The sequence below is a fragment of the Pyrus communis genome, chromosome 14 (assembly GCF_041283825.1).
Source record: "Pyrus communis isolate YQ-2024b chromosome 14, ASM4128382v1, whole genome shotgun sequence".
NCBI classification, from domain to species: Eukaryota; Viridiplantae; Streptophyta; class Magnoliopsida; order Rosales; family Rosaceae; genus Pyrus; species Pyrus communis.
The window spans coordinates 2,752,404-2,771,222 of NC_142578.1; the positions used below are offsets into that span (position 1 = coordinate 2,752,404).

The following is an 18,819-nucleotide window of genomic DNA, read 5'->3' on the forward strand; positions in this document are numbered from 1 at the left end:
TGAATAATAAGTTCGATAGCAACTTATCATATTAATTTATACCCTAAAAACCTCCAAGATTTTACGAGCAAAGCAACTAAGTGATGAAGCGGCCACTTAGTACTACAGTTTAATAGTATTCATCTTCACTTGTATTTGGACCCGATTTTACACTATTGGCTCGAGCAATTGAGCCGATAGTGTAAAATCCCAAGGTTGTTGAGAGGTTTTGCGTAGAGCGAGAGTTTGCGCATGGCGGTTGGTATGCTGAATTGGAGGGGCCCTAGATGTTGCCTGCGACTCTGTATTTATAGGCTTATAGCATCCGTACTTTTTGCTTGGCATTAAATGATATTTCGTAGAGTCCAACTGCAACTCTAACTCGCGGGCCTTAGATTGATCCGTGTCAGAAGCCAAAGCTTATCCTTTAGATTATTGTTTGTGACTTTTCAAACAAGATAAAAACCTATCGAGGCTTATCATATCACATCAGAAGCCTAGCCCACCTAGGCTTCTTACCTCATCATCAAAACTCCATCAGTAGCCTTGCTTTATCCCATTAAGTTGTCATTCATAACCAAGACTCCCAATGCAAACTATAAAGTTTTCTTTCCCACGACACCTGTGCAACCATGCATGCAATTTACTTGCAATATCAGCTAATCACCTGAGATGCCATCTACCATCAAATACCACTTTGCATAGAAGTCCTAATTATGCATGTGTCACGTGGCCAAAGCAATACTACGTATGCAAAACGTATCCCCAGTATATTTGCATGTTGTTATCTAATACCATGCCTTAATGCATATCCCCATATTCCAACATCATTCAAATCAATTGGGATTTAGACAAATATTAGGTTCAAATAATTTAATATATTACTAAGAGATAACATTATGATTAAAATCACAATATTATTTTTCAATAATAATTGAAAATTATTTCAACCTCTTAGTAATATATTAAATTATTTGAACCTAATATTTGTCTAAATCCCAATTGATTTGAATGATGATGGAATATGGGGATATGCATTAAGGCATGGTATCAGATAACAGCATGCAAAGATATTGGGGATACATTTTGCATATGTGGTATTGCTTTGGCCACGTGACACATGCATAATTAGGACTCCTATGCAAAGTGGTATTTGATGGTAGATGGCATCTCAAGTGATTAGCTGATATTGCAATTAAATTGCATGCATGGTTACACAGGTGTCGTGGGAAAGAAAGCTTTATAGTTTGCACTGGTAGTCTTGGTTATGAATGACAGATTAATGGGATAAAGCAAGGCTGCTGATGGAGTTTTGATGATGAGGTAAAAAGCCTAGGTGGGCTAGGCTTCTGATGTGATGTGATAAGCCTAGATAGGTTTTTATCTTGTTTGAAAAATCACAAACAATAATCTGAAGGATATGCTTTGGCTTCTGACACGTATCAATTTAAGGCCTGTGAGTTAGAGTTGCAGTTGGACTCTACGAAATATCATGACGTGCCAAGAAAAAAGTATGGATGTTATAAGCCTATAAATACAGAGTCGCAAGCAACATCTAGTGCCCCTCCAATTCAACACACAAACTGCCACGTGCAAACTCTCGCTCTATGCGAAACCTCTCAATAACCTTGGGATTTTTATTTTCTTTTTCCACCAACACATCTTCAGTTTAGATAAACAGCACTATGAAGGCAACCAGTGACATCTTCAGTTTAGATAAACAACATTGTTGCCGTAGAATCAGCCGACCGCGGAACACCTTTAGTTTGGATAAACAGCACCGCGTCGAGGCCGACTTGGATAAACAGCACTGCGTCGAGGCTAACTTGGATGACCTCTGCAAATAAGGATTTGAAAATCCTTCTCGACTGAGACTTGGATAGATAACCAGTCGGCCTCGACATAGTGCTCTTTATCCAAACTGAATGTGCTTCGCGGTCGGCTGATTCTACGGCAACAGTGCTGTTTATCCAAACTGAAGATGTCACCAGTTGCATTCATAGTGTTGTTTATCCAAACTGAAGATGTGTTGGCGAAAAAAGAAAATAAAAATATCAAGGTTGTTGAGAGGTTTTGCGTAGAGCGAGAGTTTACGCATGGTGGTTGGTGTGTTGAATTGGAGGGGCCCTAGATGTTGCCTGCGACTTTGTATTTATAGGCTTATAGCATCCGTACTTTTTGTTTAGCATTAAATGATATTTCGTAGAGTCCAACTGCAACTCTTACTCGCGGGCCTTAGATTGATCCGTGTCAGAAGCCAAAGCATATCCTTTAGATTATTGTTTGTGACTTTTCAAAGAAGATAAAAACCTATCTAGGCTTATCATATCACATCAGAAGCCTAGCCCACCTAGGCTTCTTACCTCATTATCAAAACTCCATCAGTAGCCTTGCTTTATCACATTAAGCTGTCATTCATAACCAAGACTCCCAATGCAAACTATAATGCTTTCCTTCCCACGACACATGTGCAACCATGCATGCAATTTAATTGCAATATCAGCTAATCACTTGAGATGCCATTTACCATCAAATAACACTTTGCATAGGAGTCCTAATTATGCATGTGTCACGTGGCCAAAGCAATACCACATGTGCAAAACGTATCCCCAATATCTTTGCATGTTGTTATCTAATACCATGCCTTAATGCATATCCTCATATTCCATCATCATTCAAATCAATTGGGATTTAGACAAATATTAGGTTCAAATAATTTAATATATTACTAAGAGATAACATTATGATTAAAATCACAATATTATTTCTCAATAATAATTGAAAATTATTTCAACCATTTTGTTCTTCAACGGTCTAAAATTCTACTCATTCAACGACCTCGATTGCTCGGGCGGATAATGTAAAATCGATTCAATTATTGCCAAAAACGATTCAAAATCACATTATTACTAATCTAATGTAGATAATATCGTTTATTAAAAAAAAAAAAAAAAAAAACCAAGCGACAAAGCTACCAATACACACAAACTTGGCTCCTGTATTAGGTTTGGACAACGCTTATCGAAAATGATTGCACGCGACTGTTTACTCAGTGGTCAGTTTACAGAACTTCATGTTCATAATTGAAACGGTTTATATTACAAATTATTCTATTAAGATGATCTCAGCAAAAAAAAAAAAAAAAACAAAATCAACTTAAACTAAAGTTGTTCAGTTAGTAAATTGTAGCAAATAAATATACAATTCGTAATTTTTTATCAAATTCATCTATCTATTTTTATAAAATTTAATGACCAAATAACCTCATATTTGATATACTTTACAAAAAATAATCTTTACAGAATAAATTACAATACAAATTATTTCAATTATAAGCATAAAATTTCAGAAATCGGTCAGTGAATTGAGAAGTAACTCCTCATCGAGACCCAAATTAATTCCAAAAAGAATTATCTTGTAAGGAAACGGCCCCTCCATCTACGTCATTATCACATTCTGCGATTAAGTTGTTCTGTCACGATTCATGACCTAGGTCCTAGGGTATCCAATCCATTAATTACAGATAAATGGTATCCCAAATATTTAATCTTTATTATTATTTCTGTTACCTATACTTTATTTTGTACAAGCGGTTTTCTGGAGCAGCAGCAAAAAGCCCCCAACTTTCGAGCAATCCGACGCCCTTTTTGGCCGTTATGGAGAGCGGAGAGCTCCAAAGAGTCGGAGTCGTTCAACGCGTTCCGCTCCTCATCGTCAACTTCGTTGCTGGGGCTCTGGTTTTAATTTTTGCTCTTGGTATTTTTATTTTCATTTATTTATTATTTTTTCTTGCTTTCCTCTTTCAATTTTAATTTTGTTTTGTTTATTAAATATGATTTGAGCTTGTGGGTTTTGGTTATTTTTAAAGGGTTTGCGTTTTAATTTCTTGAAATAATTTTTTGTTGAATTTTTTATCTGGTCGTCAGTTTTTTTTTGTTTTTTGTTTTTTGTTTTTTTATTATAAGTGATCTAATGTGGAATTTAATTATTTTAAATATCTAGATAATTGATGTTGTTGTTCCCATAAATTCATCACTGCCCGTGATTGATACTCTGTTTTTCTTTCTAAATTAATGGGGTTTGATATGCATTTTTACATTATTGTCCTTTTTGTTGCAGCTGGATTTTTCACAGGAGGTATTGCTGGTGCTTTAGCTGGGAAGGCTTCTGATAGTGGTGTTGTCCGTGGAGCTGGATTGGGTGCTGTTGCTGGGGCGGTACTGTCTGTTGAGCTTTTAGAGGCGTCGCGCGATTTACTGTGTCTAGGCCGGCCTGGCGCTCGGAGATCTTCATTGATGGTGAGCTATTAAGCTTTGAGGTATCTGTTTCTCTTTATTTGTTCACATGTGTAGCTGTTCATGAGAATCTGACCTGCTAAGAACCGGTCATGATCTCGGTTTTTAGGTTAAAATTGAATGATCCATGATTTTTAAAATATGGTATATAAGCTGAAGATACAACGATGGACGCATGGTTAAGGATATACATGCATAGTGTTGTATCATCGTGGTTTCTATCGGTTTTATGGAAGTAGTTGGACCGATTAACTATCTTTGCATTCAGGCAGAAATTACAGAGGAGCTTATCTGTTGGAGATTCGAGGAGGTAAACTTAGCACTGCCGGAAGTGGGACTTGCCAACCAGGTTTCCACTCTTTTTTCCCTTCGCTTATGTTTAGAAGGCAATATCATTTGAATGATGATATATTTTGTGGCTGCATATAGAAGTTGTCTAGTTTAGTTCGATGCTAGCAAGTTTTTTGGGTTTCCCCTTCTATCGCGGCTGTTATTTTTAGTTCCCAGATTGCATCTGGCCTCCCAAACTTTTTATTGCTACAATTTCATATGGCTCGGTAGTTGTTGAATTCAGAACCTCAGCCGCTGACCCCGAGTATACCAATTTGACTGTTTTGAAAGTTAAAAAACATGTTTAGTGATCAAAACTCTGATGTTCCTTTGCGCAATTGGTATTTATCTGATTTTGTTAAGCTGGAATTAGCAGGTTCCCCTTGCTGATCTTAACCATAATGTCTATGGAGGAGCTGAAACCAGGGGGTTGTCAAGGAATGTTATGAACAAACTACCATCTCATGTAGTTTCGGAGGATACCAAGGCAGCTCGGGGTTGCTGCTGTACGATATGTTTGCAGGTTATAACTCTTTCTAAGATGACTTGAACTTTTTGTCTATTATAGTTTGCAAGCAGTTTTGCGGCAACGACAGTAGAGATATTCTCATATTTGGAAGATTAAACTATGGTAACTGATTAATCGATACTTAAATCTTAATTTTGTATGTCTCTGTATTTATCATCAAGGTACGAACAGCTCAGTTTCCTTACGCACGTATAGTCAATGTAATTCACTTCTTATTAACTGAAAAGGGCACTATCTGAATCTTAACAACAACAATGTGGTTTCTGCAGGATGTTGAAGTAGGAGAAATTGTGAGGACGCTGCCCCTGTGTCAGCATACGTTTCACTTGGCGTGCGTGGACAAGTGGCTCAGCAGACACGCTTTGTGCCCTCTATGCCGACGAGATGTGTGAACAAAACACAGGTTGATTTTTATCACAAAGGAGTTACAAAGTAAAGTTTTTATCCCCTTAGTGATTATGTAAATTCGTATTTGGATTTGTGAAAACTGTATATAGCTTGGTTTGTGGTGATGTATTGAAGATGTTCCGTTTTATGTATACGCACCCTTTAGAGATGCAGTGGATATTGAACCATGTCGATAAGAATATTGACCAAGAAAATTTCAGAAATATAGTAAAGAGACTGAATCTTTTAGCATGTGTGATGAATATTCCTTTTCTTTCATTGAATTGAACCGAGAACGAGGTCTTGTGTCTGATTACCGCGAGGTCGCGTGTTTGATTCCGTTGGGTCAGGGTATCTTCTCTATTACTACCATATGACAACCTTGTTTGTTGCTCCATCCATTTGAGATTCCCTAACACGGAATTGATGTTTCATATACTCAACATCTTTTTCTTGGTGTCTGTTTTAATGCAAGCGTTATCCTCTTAAGTAAAGGAGGGAGGACTCGAGCACGGGACTTCAGGGCGAGGATAATCCTCTTAATTACTTGAGCTACAACCTCTCGTGGACACTAGTATTCAATCAACAATTCGTTTCATTTCATTAAGATTGGAATGATCTGTTACATACATAGCCAGGGAAATGGTACAGAACCTACGCATCGTAGGCGAACCGCAGACTTAGTTGCTTGAACCGAAAGCACATCGGAGGAGAAGATGATGTGATGAGTATGCTTCCTAGCCCGTACGTAAATGTCTGCAGATATGAAGACAACTTATCTGGGTTAGTCACGAAAATTTTCAGAACGGAACCAAACTCATGCTTCAAACTTTCAAAGAGCCGTGCATCATGTGCAGAAATTCAAGTCCGTCAACCAGATCAATTTTAAGCAGACAACTTATGCAGTAATCCCACCACAGATTGAAAATTTTCATATTCCGAAAAATTCATTTAGTCAGAAACTCGAATGAGTGAGAAGATGGCTTACATGGCAACGACGAAAATGGATTCACGTTTTGAAAACAACACGATCATTTGGAGGTCATTTCACACTGCAACTGCTACAGGCCTTTTGCTGGTCTTGATTCCTTTTATAGCTGCAAGATTGCAAATAAAAACCAATGTCAAGATATAAGTCGATTAGCTCATCTGGACTAACAATATAGGTTCTGAGATCTGTGTGATCTGTACCTTCAGCGTAATCTTTTGCTCCAAAGACAGCAGAACCAGCAACAAGAGCATTAGCTCCGGCCTCAATAACCTGCCACAACAGAAAGCATTTGAAACTGGATTCATTACATCCGAAATTGTGCAACAACTTTGACACTTAACAAATGTGTTCATGTTCAATTAGTCAACACAACTAATTTGTTCTTTTTGTCGATTAAGTTACATCCTATGAAAGCTCTCAGCACGACACACGTCACATTATTTATAACACGTACATTAACTTGGTCCACATACCTTGTATGCATTTGCTGGACCAACTCCGCCATCTACTTCAATCCATGGGTTCACTCCCTGCAGTAATAACAAGCAAACCTGTGAGTACCTTTTGCGTTCACATAAAGTGTATGAATGGAATCCCACATCGGGAGAGAGATTAAATCAATGTGAATCGGGATTATACTTTCTCCACACATATTCTTCTCAAGTCTGCAATTTTCTTCACTTGGCTTTCTATGAAGCTCTGCCCACCAAAGCCAGGGTTTACCGACATAATCAAGACCAGATCAACCACTGAATCATGAAAAAGAAAATCAATATCACCCCGTTTCACCATATTATATATCAGATGAGTTAATAATGAGCAACAATCGTCTTTTCTTATTGTACTCTCCCTTCCCATGCATTCGCTCATCATGTAAAATGCAAAATTGACTGAGAACAGGAGGAGTATTCTGGCAGAATTTCGAATATAAGTTTGCCTTTATGCGACATTTACTTATCTACAATAGCTGTACTAGAACAAGTAGTTTCTGCTCAATTTCTGTCAAACTCCTCGCCTGTCAATATCGTTAAGAATCAATACCCTCCCTACAAACTATAAGTTCGAATCCTTTTGCAGTCTTACTATTCAGATTTTCTTCACCTTTTTTATTACTACTTCAGCTGTTTGGAGCTTAGTCTCTCGGGTAGGCTAGGTACGAAACCATTCGTGATCTCATACAAGCAAAATACACCACATAGGGGAACGAGCCTTGACCATGTAATATCATTAAGAATCAATTTTATAAAGCACCCCCACGATTATATCCCCAAAAAGAATCAGAACGTGTATTATATCCAAAAGAGAAACTCACCATCGAGGATATACTCAATTGCCGATAGAGGGGTACCAGGGTTGAGCACAACTCCAGCTTTAGCTCCCAGACTCTTTATCTGAATTACAGCGAAAGTATAGGATTACTAAAATGATTTCGTGGTACAAACCATATTCTTTTCTGGTAAAACTTTCACGATTGCAGGGATACGCTTAAATGCATTCTATTAAAAAAAGAAAAACAACTAAATTGGACCGTGTAGGCTTGTAGCCCTAGCTTCGATTTACCATCTATGTATATCATACTTCTTCACTTCTCACAACCCACTGGAATATTACATCCCATGAACTCGAAGAAGAGACAAGATAACACTAACCAAATTCAGAACAGTAATGCAGCTACATCAGTTCTTTAACAAGTATGCAATCACAAGGATACGAGGGAAACCTTACCAGATTAACTGAACGGTGCAAATGGATGGTGGAAGATTGTTCAGCATGAACACTGACTATGTCTGCTCCAGCTTTGATAAAATCTGGCACTCGCTGCTCAGGCTCCACGATCATCTGCACCGCTTCAATTTCACATTAGCCATTGCTTTTTATTCAAAGCGTATCTAATAGATATCAAAACCAGCAGAACGAAAAATACCAGATGCACGTCCAAAGGAAGGTCTGTCACAGGGCGCAAAGCATCAACCACAAGAGGTCCAATGGTAATATTTGGAACAAAACGGCCATCCATCACGTCAACATGAATCCAGTCACAACCTGCCAACTCTACAGCTTTTACCTAGATAAAGTGAGAGTCAAACTCTGATGCTAAGAGTTTCAATCTTATATTTCTACATTGGAAAATCTAATGAACATCTTTCTTAAACGAAGTTTTTGCAGTAAAACATATGATAAACAATTCAAGGTTTACAAAACCCATGTTTTCGCCTACAATCCAGAAACCGAAAAAGAAATATATGCTGACAAAGAATAAAAAAACAGAAAAGAACCTGCTCTCCCAACTTGGCAAAGTTAGCAGAAAGAATAGATGGTGAAACAATGATATCACTTTTCGAGAATTTATCAACCCGAGATGAAGCTTTCACCAGAGTCCTACTTCTCCTCCTGAAATCGGAACGATAACAGAAGCAATATCAGAAACGGAAATGATCATTCTTTTCCTGTTTCCCCTCAATTGTTTGCACTTCAAGTTCTGCCAAGCTTAATTACAAAACATCAGGCACAAAATTCAAATACCAGATCATTAAATTCAATAACCAGAACATCAATCCAAGCAAAGAATTCGGCTTTTTACAAACACAATCAAATGAATACATTCGAAAATATTCCCATCTCAAACTTCTTAATGGCAAATCTAAAAGAACAGCAATTTCTTAACGTCATACTACTTTCCTCAGCTGGGTCTCATCCGAAAGCACAAATCTTTCTATCCTCGCCTTCATAATCCGACAAACAAAACCAAACCCAATTGGAATTCAAACGAAAAAACGTTAACCAAATCAAAAAAGCAATACCTTGTGAAGGTAAGAGAACTGGGTTGAGAAACAGATGGTTTTTGAAGCTTAAGACCTCCCCCGAGTCCGCTGATCTGCTGGGACTTGAGAGTTGACGAACAAAGTGAAGCAGCCGACATGTTTACCACGTCTGAATCTCTGTCTCTCTGGCTTCAACGGTCAGTTCGACGGCGTAGTGAGAGAGAACGGTTCGGTCTTTTTTTCTTTTCTGTCTTCAATTTACTTCCCACCAATCCTTCTGCAGAGAGGATCGGAAAATCTCGGAGAAATTTAGGAAGAAAAAACGTGCGGCCGACACGTGTCGTCCTCGCAGTTTTATGTTGGGATTTTCTTATCTGAAATGGTTGGCGCTCTTTCGTGCTTTGCTTGTGATTGTGTAAACTTGCGAGTGGGCAAACACGGTTTAGTTCACTCTTTTTCTTAGTTTGTTTTGTAACCGTTTGGCGGTTCGGTTTGTACTTGACTATTTTGATTAAATTGAGTTAATGTGTTGGCTAATGTTTAACGAATTTATGAGTGTTAAGATTGGAAATACGAAATTGAATAACAATAACGTATTGTGTCTTACAAATTCTTTGTAGAGGGGTTAGATTCTATAAGACTGACTTAAATTCAATTATTCATGTCTAAACTCCAGCGACGGTATCAAACGGGATAAAGACTTGAAAATGGAAGAAACTAAAAACAGGCAACCCTTGAATCAAATGAGGAGAAAACTTTCAAGCTTGGTATATTTGGCAATGGTTAGGTGAATAGGGTGGTTTTGTTACGGTTACCATACCAAACAATTACCACACCAAATTTTTGGTTTGCAAAATCGATTACCATTATCGTGCTAAACTTTTGGTATTATAAAAAAACTTTCCGTATGATAATGATAATTACCATTTTATTTTGGACTAGTGTTTTAGGCCAAAATCTGAAGAAAACAAAATTTTCATCAACCCAATTCAAGGCCCACTTTTTTCAATTTTTTTCATCGACTCTGTAACTAATTCATACCTTTCAGATGATTTAATCATACTTGAAGCCAGTAGGTAGCAAGCACAAGCAGTAAAAAACTGCAGGCAAGAAGCACATAGTAAAAAGCTCAGGCAGCAGCACACCAACACAAATCCCAGTAGATTTCATGTAATTGACACTCATTAAATATATATTATTTTATATATAAACTTCTTGTCCTAAACATTAAAATATATATTTTTTGGTACGGTATGGTAGTACCATACCATGGTAATGGTATCAAATACCAATACCAATACCATACCAAAAAATTTCGGTTCGGTACATTACCGTGCCATTACCGATTGACACAAAAAGTTTGGCGCAAAATTAGTATGGTACGGTTGGCAATTCAGTTGACACGGTAATTTGACAAAAAAATCCACCCCTATTGGTGAATGCAACGACTTAAACTTCACTTGCAAACACAATCTGTAATTAGTTTTGAAATCTTCCTCAATTGGAATTTCGTTAAACTCTTGCCCCTTCATACTACTAGCTTAGGAGATTTTTCTGAGTTATATATGAACAAAATCTCTGCATATATCTAATTAAATTTTCTGCCTAATAACTCAATGAGAGGTTTAGAAAATGAGATATATAAAAGATGGTCTCTAATCCTTTGTTTAGCCAAGATATTTTAAGTTAACAGTTTTTCTCTTAAGAGTTCTCATAAGATTTATTAAGGATTTTTTTAAAGGAAAACTAATGAAATGGACTTGAAAACTTTTGAGTTTTAATGATAAGGACAAAATAAAGGGTAAAGTGAAAAGTACCAAAATTGACATTTTAGTGTAAAAATGTGGTTTTTCATTAAAATGAACACTACTGTAGGTTTTTCGTTAAAACTCCTTTTTTTTTTTTTTTTAAATGGAGAGAAAGAGTGTTCAAGCAAGTTTTTTAATGGTAACGGTAAGTAACAACTAGGGCAGATGATAGTTATTACGAAAGATGCCTTAGCTTTTGCCCATCGCTATCTGATGCATGTGCTACATTCAGCTCGGTGCAGTGCCCTCCTCAGCTTCAAAATGTTGATGTGAATGATCCTGCAATTCACTACTGCAAATTTGGTTGCTCGCCAGACCGATGTGCCAAATTTGCCAATGGTACATACCACCTTTTCCTTTCTCTCTATCGTTGGTCGATTCTCTCGCTTTTTTTCTCTAACTATCTCATATGTATGAACATCAAAAGTTAACCAGTTAGTAAGTGAATACAAGACTAACTAGTGTTTTATTACCGCAGATAAGGAGAAAATGCAAAGGTGTGTGAAACACTGCACGACCAACTGCCACATTAAGCATCCGAGCCCCCCGCTCGAACAAATAATGCAACATCAAAGCTGCTTGCCCCCCATAACATCTATATAACAACAGTAACGTGATTGTACTGAAATAAGTTTATGATTCAATAGAAGTGGGGTTTTAACGTTCAATTATCGTAGCATTTATCTTCTAATTAAGGGGGAGTAAACCAGCATTTTCTATCAGATACCAATTTTCTTTCTCTATATCCACACCTAAACACTGCCACAGTTGAAGAAAAATTGCCTGCAACTTACTAAAAACCATCAATTACAAAAAGTAAACTTATAGTTATTGAATAAATAAATATACAAGGCTTGAAACTTTTCTGCTCAATTGTTTGAAGGGTCTTGCAGATTTGAAAGCTCTATCAGTAGAAATATTCTAGCCTCTTTAGATTTAGTTAGAGAGGATAGACTCCCTCTTCTGCGCTTCCTCCCCACTAAAAAGAGCAAGTGATATATAATCCACTGCAGCACAAGGCATGGCTGCACAATCACAACCGAGACCGATCAGTTAGTTCTATGCACACAATGTACGGCTGAAGCAATGTTGTAAAAACCTATACATGCACACAATGTACGGTACATGACCCGAGCTGGCGGTGGTCATTTCCTTTTTGCAGGCTAGAAACGTGTCCATGAACGTCGTCCTGGTCTTAGACGACAGAGAAGAAGAGTTTGTAGAGGCACCAAAGCGAACTTTGTGTACCTAAAAATAAATAGCAGGATCAAAATTATGATCAATTTTTATGTTGCAAATAAAGTTTGGTTAATTATGCGGTGAGAATTTTATTTCTTTCAGAGAATTAAGTAGTCAAAAGTACACAAGATTGAGTACTTAAAACATCAAAAGGAAAAATATGCTCCATAGAGGAAAATGCTTTAGGCTCGGGGCTTTTTTTTAAATTTATGTTGCTTATGTAGTATGCTTGAAGCAGAATCTTGTGTTAAACATGAGAGATGTGATCAGCATAATAACCCAGTTGAATAAATTTGAAATGGTCTAAAAATCCTCCTGAATAGCGCCGTGTAATGTAAAGGACTTTATGGAGTCGACTATTTCGTTTAACAAAAAGCACACTTGGCAGCCCGAATTTGACAGCCAAGTATATCTGATTACCTCCATAAACATCGGCCGAAAACTCCCAGTTCTTTGGTTACAATCCAACACTTCGACTCACCAACCCGGATACTCCTTTACCTTTATCACCTTCGTTGTCGAAGTCGTCGTCCCGCACAGGCTACCCCTTCGTGGCTCCTCTTTGTCTCTCACTCTCAAAAGAACATAAAATAAAATTAAAAAAAAAAAAAAAAAGCAAGGCATTTCTTCTAGAGTATTAGATGCAAATGCAATAGAGAGAGAGAGAGAGTTGTGCTATCGTGATGAGAAATTATGACTAGTTGGCCTTTTTTGCCTCTGTTTACATGGGGTGTGGCTGCCATCAAGGAATAGTTAAGTGGCTGCGTTTTCTCTTTGTCTACTAACTTAAATTAAATAGGGGTAAAGGAGGAAATTTAAGTGAAAAAAATTAAGGTGTGGGGTGCCTTCATAAGATTGTTGGGTGTTAATAGTGAAACACCTGACCCCGATATTCCCCAAACACCAGGTTAGACACGTGCTGATTGACACTCGAAGGTGACGAAGTCATGTTAGGATGTATGAGAAATAATATTTTCAGCTGGTCTTAACATACTTCATCTAACTAAGATTTTCTAAATCGCGTCACTTCAATGTAAACATTGACTCTGCCTGCAACAACTAGGGAATGCACATTGCAAAGTATCGGTTTGATGTTGAAAGTCGTCCAGCAATCCATTTCGTCACCGATGAGGCACAATCCTAACATGAATTTTCTTCTTCTTCAATAAGATGTGACTATTCATGCAGTATAAGGGTTGCACAACTGTACCGAAAGACAACAAATCCGGAAGTCGTGACATCCAAATGATGTCATGACCGACACATTACTACAGTGATAGAAGATCCTTAGTATGCTCTGAACAAACTAGGCTCTGATACCAAATTGACATGCCCGACCCTGATATTCCTCGAACACCAAATAAAACCCATAAGGACAACAAATTAAAATAAGTACCCCAACTAAAGTGAAATTACGAAAATGACCTTCCGTTCCGTAAATTCTAGGATGAGTTGTTACGAATAGAATTATCCTTCGTGCAATCATTTTTTTGTTTTTCTATTAAAAAAATTGATAAAATGTTGGGACATTAAATATAGGATGTTGCTATTCATACATCTCTTTTTACCTTTCACACTTTTTTTAAAAAAATTTTGTTGTTTAATCATCTTCAATAATTAGATCCGACAGCGAGCGATGTGTGTGATGGATAAAAAGGGTGTGTAGATTTAGCGTAATATTAGGTCGACCAAATTTTGTAAACCAAATGATATAATTATTGATGATTAAATTATTAATTAAATATTAATTAACATAATTATTTCTTATTCATTTAATTTAAAATTTATGCGTAGTATTTTCCGTAGGTTTAGTGGGGGTGTATTCAATTAAGAATTTGAGAGACTTTAACGGATTTATAAATCCATTAATTAATTTGTAGAGATTTCATACAAAATTTTGATTCAATTCCCTCGAAATCTCATGGGGAGAGGTGAGATTTGTGGTGTGACATCCCACATCGCCCTAGGGGAGTGATCCTTATATGTATATTCTCATCCCTACCTAGCACGAAGCCTTTTGGGAGCTCACTGACTTCAGGTTTCATGGGAACTCCGAAGTTAAGCGAGTAGCGCGCGAGAGCATTCCCAGGATGGGTGACCCATCGGGAAAGTTCTCGTGTGAGTTCCCAGAAACAAAACCGTGAGGGTGTGGTCGGGGCCCAAAGTGGACAATATCGTGCTATGGTGGTGGAGCGGGCCCGGGAAGTGGTGCCGCTCGGGCCGGGATGTGACAATTTGGTATCAGAGCCTAACCCTGGCCGTGGTATGCCGACGAGGACGTCGGGCCCCTAAGGGGGGTGGATTGTGACATCCCACATCGTCCAGGGGAGTGATCCTTATATGTATATTCTCATCCCTACCTAGCACGAGGCTTTTTGGGAGCTCACTGGCTTCGGGTTCCATCGGAACTTCGAAGTTAAGCGAGAAGGAGGCTGGAGCAATCTCATGATGGGTGACCCACTGGGAAATTGCTCGTGAGTTCCCAAAAACAAAACCGTGAGGGCGTGGTCAGGGCCCAAAGCGAACAATATCGTGCTACGGTGGTGGAGCGGGCCCGAGAAGTGGTCCGCCCCGGGCCGGGATGTGACAATTTGGTATCATAGCCTAACCCTGGCCGTGGTGTGCCGACGAGGACGTCGGGCCCCTAAAGGGGGTGGATTGTGACATCCCACATCGCCCAGGGGAGTGATCCTTATATGTATATTCTCATCCCTACCTAGTACGAGGTCTTTTGGGAGCTCACTGGCTTCGGGTTCCATGGGAACTCCGAAGTTAAGCGAGTAGCGCGCGAGAGCATTCCCAGGATGGGTGACCCATCGGGAAAGTTCTCGTGTGAGTTCCCAGAAACAAAACCGTGAGGGCGTGGTCGGGGCCCAAAGCGGACAATATCGTGTTATGGTGGTGGAACGGGCTCGGGAAGTGGTGCCGCCTGGGCCGGGATGTGACATGTGGATGCTTAAAATATACTACAAAATCTCTCCAAATCCCTCTAATTCCTCAACTCTCTCAAATTCTTTAAAATCAATTTCTAATTGAATACACCTGGAATGTTATAAACTTCTTTAAAATCTTAATTGAATACATCCGAATTTCTAAGGATTTTAATAAACTATCCTAAAATTCTAATTGAATACACTTTGAATTTCAGATAATAACTTAAAATCATGATTGAATACTCCTAAATTCATTAAAAGAATTAAAACCATTCAAAATCTTAATTGAATACACGCCCTCTTAATTTAATATATAAAAGCCCAGGTCAATGGTGCAAGCACCGACAAATTAGAAGTAACGTGCCTGCCACTATTGGCCAGCTGTACGATTGCACAAAATCTCACACAATACCGGCTACACTGTATCCCATCCACGGCTGCTTCTTCTTCTTCGCCCCAAAAACCTTAAACTTCACCTTGACAGTCCAAAGTCCGATACCAGTCACTGGAAAAACACTTCTACGACCCGACCCACGCACATCGATCCAAATAGACCCAGATCAGAATACCATTTCCTCGAAGCCAACCCTGATCCGGGTCACCGCAGTACCCAGATGAAGTTTTTCAGAAAATGAAGAGGTTCAAGCAAAACCTTGATGCTGATGATTTGTCGAAGCATTTGGATTTGGATACCCGTAGTACTCTGAGGGAGCCGGATAGGAAATCTGCGTCGGGTTCGATGAAGGTGATGGGGATCTTTGTGGCTGCCTTGATTCTGTTTTCGGTGTTGTTCTCAGTGAATGTGGTTCTCAGAGACCCGCCTTCGGATGCTGTTTTCGAAACTTCAAAAGCTGCAGTTCTTGAAGTGGAAGCCAGAAAAGGTAACAGATTTGAGCTCAAATTTTAATATTATCTAGTGGGTTTTGGTTAACTTTGGCTTATGGGTTTTACTGCGAAGTAATTCTGCTGTTTCACTGTGATTTTTGCACCAAGTTTTTGTCTTTGTTTCGACTGGATTTGAGATTTCGTTTATTGGATCGTATGCTGAAAGAAGAGCTATCAGATTGACATTTCTAAAGCTTTTTGGTTCAGCTGCATTGCTGTTCTCGTTTGGAAATGCTTCTTTAAAAAGCACTTTTATAATCTATTAGAAACACATCATAACTTTTCATAACAATGCACGCGCTTCCTGAATCTTGAAAAAGAACTTCTAACTTTTCCTGCCGAACATGGTCAAAAGCGATTTTGGTGATCAGAAAGCGAATTCGGTTATTTTAAAGGAACTTACAAACAGACCCATATATTCTGGTAGGTTGGGGAGCAAGGTGAACTTGGAACTACTTGATCTGATATGCTGAACAATTTTACTAGTTCGAGTTGGGCTAAAGTTTTGTCCTTTTTCAACTGCTTGGCATTTTGTTGTCCTAGTGCCTCTAGCTTGGATCAAGTCCTGCGCTTCATCAGCTTCATTGGCTGGTTTTCTCTAGTCTCTTCTTTGTGAAGTCTCGCGTTGTTTTATTTTTTGTTTTCGGGTCATTATATTAGTGTTCTCGTGGCTGATTTGCTCTATTCAGATCTTTGAATTATCCAAGTTGGTGAAAGCCAACTTAGCACGCTTAATTACGACCAACTGCTATTTCCCATTTTCAACTAGGTTGTTTAGTTGTCTGTTTGTTTCCATTTCCGACTATTTTGTTTATAACCAAATATTCTTTTTGTGTGTGTTACCACATTTCTTTGTTTTTGATCTCTTGTGTTCCAATTGTTTTCTTTTGCTTTCAAGTATCCTATTCATGTAAAGATCCTGGTCTGACTACTTGTGAGTTATATGATGCAACCATGATGGTGATAAAGCTCTCTGTATGTTGTTCGAATATTCATAGGTTCTAAGAATTGTTTCGTTCTTTTTCCTTTTGCCATCCGTAGGTTTAGAAGATCAGTTTTCTCAGTCTATTGAGGTGCCAGAGGATAAATTGCTTGGAGGCCTTCTCGCTGATGGATTTGATGAAGGATATTGTGTCAGCAGGTACCAGTCAGCTTCATATCGTAAAGAACTGCCTTACAGACCTTCTTCTTACCTTATATCCAAGTTACGAAGCTATGAAGCTCTGCATAAACGTTGTGGACCTTACACCAAAGCCTACAACAAAACCCTGGAACAACTCAAGTCTGGCCATGGCACAAGCTCCTTGGATTGTAACTATGTGGTATGGATTTCCTTTAGTGGATTAGGGAATAGGATACTAACCCTAGCTTCAGCGTTTCTTTATGCTCTCCTGACAAACCGGGTTCTACTAGTGGACCCTGGAGTTGACATGGTTGACCTCTTCTGTGAACCGTTTCCAGAAGTCTCATGGTTTCTTCCCACGGATTTCCCCCTTAAGGATCAGTTCAACAGCTTGGATCAGAAATCTCCTCACTGTTATGGGAAGATGCTGAAGACTAGTAACTTTACAAATTCAGATGATTCGGTGAGGCCATCTTTTGTGTATCTCCATCTAGCTCATGATTACGATGATCAAGATAAACTTTTCTTCTGCAATCAAGATCAGGCTTTCCTTGAAAGGATACCGTGGTTGATCATGAAAACAGATAACTATTTTGTCCCGTCTCTTTTCTTGATCCCATCTTTCGAGCAGGAACTACATAAACTCTTCCCAAGGAAGGAAACCGCTTTCCATTTTTTGGGTCAATACCTGTTCCACCCCACAAATGTCGTATGGGGATTGATTACTAGATACTATCAAGCTTATTTAGCAAAAGCAGATGAAAGAATAGGCATCCAGATCAGAGTCTTTGATACTGGGATTGGCCCCTTTGAACACGTGTTTGATCAGATCCTATCCTGTGCATTGAAGGAGAAGCTGCTACCTGAACTCAACCGGCAGGATTTCATCATCAGTCCATCAGGAACCCCAAAGTCTAAAGCTGTGCTGATGACATCTTTAAGCTCTGGTTACTCTGAGAAGCTAAGAGACATGTACTGGGAGCATCCTACTGTGACAGGGGAGGTGGTTGGCATTTTCCAGCCGAGTCATGAGGAGTATCAACAAACTGAGAAGCATACACACAACCGCAAGGCATGGGCCGAAATGTATCTACTAAGCTTGACAGATGCGTTGGTCACAAGCTCATGGTCAACATTTGGGTATGTCGCGCAGAGTCTTGGGGGGCTGACACCGTGGATACTCTACAAACCTGAGAACAGAACAGCACCCAATCCTCCTTGTCGACGAGCAATGTCAATGGAGCCTTGCTTCCACGCACCTCCCTTCTACGATTGCAAGGCCAAGACAGGAATCGACACAGGTGCATTGGTTCCTCATGTGAGGCACTGTGAGGATATGAGCTGGGGTCTTAAGTTGGTTGATCGTTACGATGAGTTCTAGGGTTGTAGCTTGTGTTATTTGTCTGTTGTTATAACTGTTTGATCATGAATAACATTGAAATTTTCAGGTACACGAATGTTATTCCATGTAAACAAAAATCGTTGAGTATAACGGAAGAGTGAAATATGTTCGATTCTCGTAAATGATGAGTTCAATGTCTAATATAGCATTCATGGG

General features: G+C 38.8%; 3 protein-coding genes across 4 annotated transcripts; 2 read left to right on the forward strand and 1 right to left on the reverse strand.

Moving 5' to 3' along the window:
• Nucleotides 1-3,427: 3,427 nt before the first annotated feature.
• LOC137712500 (NEP1-interacting protein-like 2) lies at nucleotides 3,428-5,772 on the forward strand. 2 transcript variants are annotated; one of them, XM_068451576.2, is made up of 5 exons: nucleotides 3,428-3,735; nucleotides 4,099-4,277; nucleotides 4,543-4,623; nucleotides 4,981-5,127; nucleotides 5,403-5,772. In XM_068451576.2, the coding sequence occupies exons 1-5, from the start codon at nucleotides 3,507-3,509 to the stop codon at nucleotides 5,523-5,525; spliced, it is 759 nt and encodes a 252-aa protein (XP_068307677.1). In that variant the 5' UTR covers nucleotides 3,428-3,506; the 3' UTR covers nucleotides 5,526-5,772. The 2 variants fall into 2 exon arrangements, with proteins under 2 accessions (XP_068307677.1, XP_068307676.1); XM_068451575.2 differs by having other exon boundaries at nucleotides 3,467-3,735; nucleotides 4,978-5,127.
• A 325-nt stretch (nucleotides 5,773-6,097) lies between these two features.
• LOC137712499 (ribulose-phosphate 3-epimerase, chloroplastic) lies at nucleotides 6,098-9,702 on the reverse strand. The gene is made up of 10 exons (XM_068451574.2): nucleotides 9,313-9,702; nucleotides 8,788-8,902; nucleotides 8,436-8,576; nucleotides 8,237-8,350; nucleotides 7,824-7,902; nucleotides 7,151-7,260; nucleotides 6,985-7,041; nucleotides 6,712-6,781; nucleotides 6,509-6,617; nucleotides 6,098-6,276 (listed from the first exon to the last, which is right to left on the reverse strand). Exons 1-9 carry the CDS (start codon nucleotides 9,429-9,431, stop codon nucleotides 6,568-6,570), a joined length of 855 nt encoding a protein of 284 aa, XP_068307675.2. The 5' UTR covers nucleotides 9,432-9,702; the 3' UTR covers nucleotides 6,098-6,276; nucleotides 6,509-6,567.
• Nucleotides 9,703-15,601: 5,899 nt separating this feature from the next.
• LOC137713627 (galactoside 2-alpha-L-fucosyltransferase) lies at nucleotides 15,602-18,785 on the forward strand. The gene is made up of 2 exons (XM_068452950.2): nucleotides 15,602-16,134; nucleotides 17,180-18,785. Exons 1-2 carry the CDS (start codon nucleotides 15,885-15,887, stop codon nucleotides 18,640-18,642), a joined length of 1,713 nt encoding a protein of 570 aa, XP_068309051.2. The 5' UTR covers nucleotides 15,602-15,884; the 3' UTR covers nucleotides 18,643-18,785.
• Nucleotides 18,786-18,819: the final 34 nt, after the last annotated feature.

Excerpts from the sequence above, each read along its gene's own strand:
- LOC137712500 (XM_068451575.2), top strand. The coding sequence starts at position 3,507 with ATGGTATCCCAAATATTTAATCTTTATTATTATTTCTGTTACCTATAC. Across the intron at positions 4,278-4,542 it reads CTCGGAGATCTTCATTGATG|GCAGAAATTACAGAGGAGCT; the intron begins GTGAGCTATTAA and ends CTTTGCATTCAG. Across the intron at positions 4,624-4,977 it reads AAGTGGGACTTGCCAACCAG|CAGGTTCCCCTTGCTGATCT; the intron begins GTTTCCACTCTT and ends AGCTGGAATTAG.
- LOC137713627 (XM_068452950.2), top strand. The coding sequence starts at position 15,885 with ATGAAGAGGTTCAAGCAAAACCTTGATGCTGATGATTTGTCGAAGCAT. Across the intron at positions 16,135-17,179 it reads TGAAGTGGAAGCCAGAAAAG|GTTTAGAAGATCAGTTTTCT; the intron begins GTAACAGATTTG and ends TGCCATCCGTAG.
- LOC137712499 (XM_068451574.2), bottom strand. The coding sequence starts at position 9,431 with ATGTCGGCTGCTTCACTTTGTTCGTCAACTCTCAAGTCCCAGCAGATC. Across the intron at positions 8,903-9,312 it reads AGTTCTCTTACCTTCACAAG|GAGGAGAAGTAGGACTCTGG; the intron begins GTATTGCTTTTT and ends TTCCGATTTCAG. Across the intron at positions 7,042-7,150 it reads GAAGAATATGTGTGGAGAAA|GGAGTGAACCCATGGATTGA; the intron begins GTATAATCCCGA and ends TTATTACTGCAG.